The sequence below is a fragment of the Martes martes genome (assembly GCF_963455335.1).
Source record: "Martes martes genome assembly, chromosome: 5".
In the NCBI taxonomy this organism is placed as follows: Eukaryota; Metazoa; Chordata; class Mammalia; order Carnivora; family Mustelidae; genus Martes; species Martes martes.
In genome coordinates, this window is record NC_137892.1 from 36,305,813 (window position 1) to 36,312,514 (window position 6,702).

The 6,702-nt window shown below is 35.6% G+C and overlaps 1 protein-coding gene across 2 annotated transcripts in view; it reads left to right on the forward strand.

Moving 5' to 3' along the window:
• Positions 1-6,500, forward strand: part of PJA2 (praja ring finger ubiquitin ligase 2) — a 70,160-nt gene extending 63,660 nt beyond the window's left edge. For both annotated transcript variants that reach the window (XM_080804851.1, XM_080804852.1), the window contains 3 exons: positions 2,845-2,959; positions 3,348-3,469; positions 5,731-6,500. In XM_080804851.1, coding sequence (XP_080660977.1) covers positions 2,845-2,959; positions 3,348-3,469; positions 5,731-5,856 — 363 coding nt within the window. In that variant the 3' untranslated portion in view covers positions 5,857-6,500. The remainder of the gene's footprint in view (positions 1-2,844; positions 2,960-3,347; positions 3,470-5,730) is intronic.
• Positions 6,501-6,702: the final 202 nt, after the last annotated feature.

Below are 6,702 nucleotides of genomic sequence, written 5' to 3' on the forward strand. Positions count from 1 at the left end.
TCTGTTAGTGTGTTCAGATTTTCTGTTTCTTCTTGATGTCAGCATGTTATGTACGTTTCTAGGAATCTACCCATTTCTTATAGGTTATCCAATTTGTTGGTGTATAATTATTCGTGGTAGTCTCCTATGATCCTTTGTATTTTTGTAGTATCAGCTATAACGTCTTTTTTCATTTCTAATTTTATTTGAGTCTCTTCTTTTTTTCTTAGTCTAACTAAAGATTTAGCATTTGGGTTTATTTTTTCAAAAAACAACATTTAGTTTTGTTCATATTTTGTATTTTTCTGATTTCTGTTTCATTTATTTCTGCTCTAATTTCTGCCAACTTTTGACTTTGTTCTTCATTTTCTGTTTCCTTGAGTTGTAAAGTTAGATTGTTTATTTGAGGTTTTTTTTTTAATATGTAGCATATTTAGGCATTTATCACTATAAACTTCCCTCTCAGAACTGCCTTTGCATCATCCTGTAGGTTTTGACATGCTGTTGTTTCCATTTGCTTTTATTTCAAGATATCTTTTGATTTCTTCTTTGACCCATTGGTTTTTCAGGAATGTGTTTTTTAATTTTCACATATTTGTAAATTTTCCCATTTTCTTTCTGTTGTTGATTTTTTTGTTTCTTGCCATTTTGGTCAGAAAGAAAGTTGGTATAATTTCAGTCTTCTTAAATTTGCTAAGACTTGTTTTGTAACCTTCCATATGATCTATTCTAGAGAAGGTTTTATGTGCACTTGAGAAGAATGTGTAGTCTTTTGCTGTTATGTGGAATGTTTTGTATATTCTTAGATCTATTTTAGCTGAAGTGTAGTTCATATCTAATGTTTTATTTCTCATTTTCTATCTGGATGATCCATTCTTTAAAGTTAGGTATTGAAGTCCCCTGGTATTATTTATTGTTGTGTAATCTCACTTCAGATCTACTTTTATTTGCTTAATATACTTAGGTGCTCTAACATTGGGTGCATATTTATTTGTCATTATTGTATCCTCTTGATGAATTGACCCTTTATCATTAAAAAAATAACCTGGTCACTTGTTACCATTGTTGGCCTGAAGTCTATTTTTTCTGATACAAGTGTAGCTACCCCTGCTCTCTTTGGTTTCCGTTTGCATGGAATATCTTTTTCCGTCCCTTTACGTTGAGCCTGTGTGTCCTTAATGCTGAAGTGGATCTCTTGTAGGCAGCATATAGTTGGGTCTTGTTTTTTCAACCCAGCCGGCTACTTTCTGCCTTTTGCCTAGAGAATTTGGTCTATTTACATTTAGAATAATTGTTCATAAGTAAGGACTTTACTTATACCATCTTACTAGTTGTTGTCTAGTTATTTTTTAGTTCTCTTTTTCCTTTCTCCGTCTCTTGCTGCCTTCTTTTATGACTTGATTTTCCGTAGTGGTATTGTTTAATTTACTTTTCTCTATCTTTTGCGAATCTAACATAGATTTGTGCTTTGTGGTAACCATGAGGCTTATGTAAAATATCTTAACACTCTATTTTATGCTGTAACAACTAAACTTATATTACATACAAAAACTCTACTTTTGGGGTGCCTGGGTGGCTCAGTGGGTTAAGCCTCTGCCTCCGGCTCAGGTCATGGTCTCAGGGTCCTGGGATCGAGCCCCGCATCTCTGCAAAGCAGAGAGCTTACTTCCTCGCTCTCTCTGCCTGCCTCTCTGCCTGCTTGTGATCTCTGTCTGTCAAATAAATAAGTAAAATCTTTATTAAAAAAAAACTCTACTTTTATTCCTCCCTTTTATGTATTTGATGTTACAGTTTACCTCTTTTTATATTGTATATTATTAACAAATTATTGTGCTATAGTGATAACTTTTCCTTTAACCTTTATAACTAGAATAAAGCAGTTGACACATTACATTATAGTATCAAAGTACTCTGAATTTGACTGTACACTTTACCAACCATATTTTGTTCATCCATTCATCTGTTGATGGGTGTTTGGGTTTCTACCTTTTGGATCCCATGAATTTAAGTCCTACCTGTAGTTCTAATTGTAGCCGGAAGGGCTAATCAAGCCATAGAAGGATTATACTAAGATGTTATATGATCTATTGTTCCTTTCATCTTTGTTAGAATGGTAAATTTATGGGGCGCCTGGGTGGCTCAGTGGGTTAAAACCTCTGCTTTCAGCTCAGGTCATGATCCCAGGGTCCTGGGATCGAGCCCCACATCGGGCTCTGCTCAGCAGGGAGCCTGCTTCCTCCTCTCTCTCTGCCTGCCTCTCTGCCTGCTTGTGATCTCTGCCTGTCAAATAAATAAATAAAAATCTTTAAAAAAAAAAAAAGAATGGTAAATTTATATAGACATTGAACCCCTAATTAAAGTTCACATCTCAGATAACCCAGTAATATTAGTAAAAATAGTCATGTGGGTGTCCTCTTTGCCAGTGCTAGATACAGCCATTCAGAAATACATTATTTGTTTGCTTCTATAACTTGAACATCATTTGGTAACCTCGGTCACATTTTATCTTTCATATGTTGAGCCTGTCCAAAAGTGTTCACTTTGTTTCATGTTATTGCTTTCACACAGAAACTCATAAGTTGGAAGAGGTAACCACTCTTCTGAAGATATAGATATGGTGGGCAAGTAGATGATTCTTGAGACAAGATAGATTTTTGTTGTTCTTGTGAGAAGTACGGTGCTTTTTTGGCTACTTTTTGATGTTTTGGTGTGGCGATGATTCCTTTTGGGAGGAGACAAAAAGGGCAGGGGACTGAAGCAGAAGAAACTAGTGGTGGATATAATTTTGAAAGATACCTTAAAAAATTGTTTTTTATTACTGTTTTAAAGTTTTTTACTAACAAGGAGCTGTGACTTCTTTTTCAGACTGCACTGGCACATTTAGAGTCTCTGGCAGTGGATGTTGAGGTGGCCAATCCACCAGCCAGTAAGGAAAGCATTGATGGTCTTCCAGAGACCCTTGTTCTTGAAGACCACACTGGTAAGGACAAAGATGATCTCTCATGTCAGATAACACATTTCATGTTTTCATATATTATCAATGTACCTGAAAGATAAAATACTGACTACTAGAAACTTGCCTTAGTTTTTCTATGGAGCCAGATTCTGACAAACTTTCACCTAATGGAAGAATATTTTTAATTTATTAAGTCATGGGCTGGAACAAATGTGCCCCAGCCAGCTTTTCTACAAAAGCAGTATTTATTAAATTCCAAATTGTCATGTATTACAGAAACATGTTTGGCAATTACTTTTTCAAAGATGGCTCTTCTGTCTGTCATAGGTATCATCTGTGAGTTAATATGTTGGTTTTCAGTTTTATTAAAATTGAACTCTATGGGATTGATCAGATTATTTTTGATTTTCAGCAATTGGTCAGGAGCAGTGCTGTCCAATCTGTTGCAGTGAGTATATTAAGGATGATATAGCAACAGAGCTTCCCTGTCACCATTTCTTTCACAAACCTTGTGTCTCAATTTGGCTACAGAAGGTGAGTTTTATTTTTACTTTTTTTGAAATTAGTATTTTAATAGTTCCTCCTGAAAGTTAGTGATGATAGTATCTTTTAAGCCTATTTTATTCAGCTACATACTTGTAGTACTTTTTAATTAAGTGTTAAAGATTGATTACAACTTAATGATTACAGATTAATGATAATGTGAAACTACTAATGTTTCTGAAAAACAATATAGATAACACTGATTGCTTGGTATATTTAATCACTTTTAGAAATGATTAAATATCAAAAAATCATTTTAGGATAAACCTAGTAGATCTTTAATCATATCCCTGAAATTTGTGTTTTCAAAAATATCACAAGCAAAAAAAAGCTTTTGGCACCTCTCAAAGTACTATAATAATATACATATATTCTGCTAATATAAATCAAGGTCTTTGAAAATGTGTATGAGAAATATGTAATCACCTACAGGAAACCTCCTATTCCAACTATATATATTCTCCCTAAATATTTACCCAGTAATTTTTAACTATATTTGAATTACTTAAGGAAAAAAGAAAGAGTATTATTTAAATCTTCTCTGTGAACTCTGTTTTTACACAAAGTATTTTTATAGGCAGTAAGGTAGACATTCCCAAATCACTTTCACAGCTTATGTACTTAGGGATATAACTCCCTCTGTTCCCTATAGCCACTCCCTCCCTTTTCCCCTTCTTTCTTCCTCCTCTCCTTCCTCCTTTCCTTTCTTTCCTTTTGCTTTCTTCGCTGTTGCTACCCTTCTACTGCCACTTCATGGTTGTCAGAGTTCTACTTAAGATTTGTAAGATCCAGTGTGGAAATGTTCACCATTCCGCTATAAAATCTAAAATTTCTCTCTTGGCTTTCAAGGCGTTCTGTGATCTAGCCCCCAGCCTGTCTGTTCACATTGACTCCTGTGTACATTTGTTTATGTTTGCTTAGCTGGTGTAGTTTTCCCCCTATACCATCTGCAAGATTAGATGATCTAGGCAGGGCCAGCTTAAATTCCACCTTTTCTGTCCTTCATATCTCCTTTATTTAAATTCCCATGTATTTAAAATCCCATGTATTAAGTATCTAAGCCTTAAGAAGGATCTAAATGTTCCTGCTATGTGTCAGGCACTGGTAGATGACTTGTATATTTTCTCATTTAATTCTCACAGTAACTCTGAAACATACTGGGATATATCCTTATTCATTTTCCAGTGATTGTTACTCATCCAGGGCTACACAGCTGGTATGGAGTTAATTGAGACCACATTCATCTGACTAAAATGTTGTTCAGGCTCAGTCCATATGGCTGGTGCACAGTGAATGCTTGTTAAATTAAATCCTTGAATTATAAACATTTTATATGTTGTACAGCTTTGAATTATCATTGACTTGGTTATAACCCAAAGTAATAATCTCCTCAGTCTCTTTCCGTCAAGAAAAAGCCTTTCCTCTTTCCTCCCAAGCCTTCCTCTTGGGAGAAGATCCCCAAGATACAAATCTTTGTTCAACAGCATGATTTCTATCAGGGCTATCTCTTTGGGGGAAGAAACATATTCTCAAGAGGATAATCATCACCAGGTGACACATCTCTATAATCTTTGGTCCAAAGATGTACTCACAGTATGACTGTTTTCCCTGTCCCATCTTCCTTCCTAGTTCTACCGTTGATTTTTCATCATTTAGAAGGCACTTAACTCTCCATATCTTTTTGAAAAGGGGTTTTATGGCTAATAAAGAAGGTCTGAAGTCTACCTGTTTTGACACACACTTAAGTGAGGCTTCGGCATATGTAAGGGAAGTCCGTCCTAGGGGATGGTTTGTTGTTACAAATATGTGAATTGATTAGGTCTGTGGTTTCTCTAATGTAAGCATCATGGAGTAAATATAAAAACTAACTCAGTTCAGGTGAGGACACACGCTGTGACTCCTTGCTCACATTCCACAGCGCTGAGCAAGGAGTGTAGTAGACTCTCCACTAATCCTGAGTGAAAGATGACTGACCTGAAAGATACAAACATGATTAGGAGACGCTGTTCACCCTCAAAGAAATTAGAATCTGATTGGGATAAAGAGGAAATAGCATCACACTTTTGCCTCCCTGGATTATGTGGGTTTGAAGTTGATTCCGTTTTTGTTTTTAAGTTATTTGATTTGATTTTAGGATAACAGATACCATTGTTTCTTTGGGTTTTTTTGTGTTTTTTTTTTTCCTTGCTAAGATACTGTGTGGCAGTTAAGACCTTTTCTTTGGCTCTGACCTTGTTTTTTTCCCCCTCCAGTCGGGAACATGCCCCGTGTGCCGCCGTCACTTCCCACCCGCTGTCATCGAAGCATCGGCAGCTCCGTCCTCTGAGCCTGACCAGGAGGCCCCCCCTTCCGCTGACAACTCTGCAGAAGCCCCTTAAACTTTAACCCTTGAATGAGATCACTATGTCTAAAAGTCAGTCTGCAAATTCCTTCTCAATCTGATGTGCAAATAATTATATATAAATAAATTTAAAATCCTATATATAGTCTATACCATAGTTTAGAAAGAAGAATATTAACCTTTCTAAACTAAATTTAGGTTCGCAGAAAGTACTAAACATTTTCAAGCTGAATGTTGAAGCAGTGCATCCATTTTCTTTCGTTGAACATGTTGGTATTAATTGTAAAGTCAAGCTTACCAGTTAACTCTCTCCAGAAGAAATAATCATGTACGTGGCACATATTACTGGTTTTGTCTGAAGTACTGCCACTAAGTGATTATAATTAAACTCTCCTATTTGCATCAAATGTGAAGACTGTGATCACAACAGTAGTAAAATTTGGTTTCATTGGAAATAAAAGGAATTCTAAAACATGCTTTTTTCATGGGTCGCTTTGCTTTTGCTACATCAGAACCTCTTGGTTCATAATACTGAGTGGTTTTTTTTTAGGAAGGTGTCTACTCTTCCATCTTTGTTTAAAATTAGGACTTTTTAGAATCGAAACAAAGGCCAAAATTTTGGCTTAAACATCACAAAATTTTAAGATCTTAAATGTAATCCCCTTGGAATGGTTAGATAGTAAAATAACTTTTTTTTTCCTTTTTCTTAATGGTGGATGTGCTTAAAGTAAGGTTAGCAAAGCATGAGTGTTTTACTATGGTTGGTGCTTGAGGTAAGGTTAGTAAAGCTTATGAACAATCTAGTGTGCTCAGTGTTTGGTATGATGAGGTGAATTAGATGGCCTTATGAAATCCTTTCTCCCTTTCTACCTGGTTACAATTA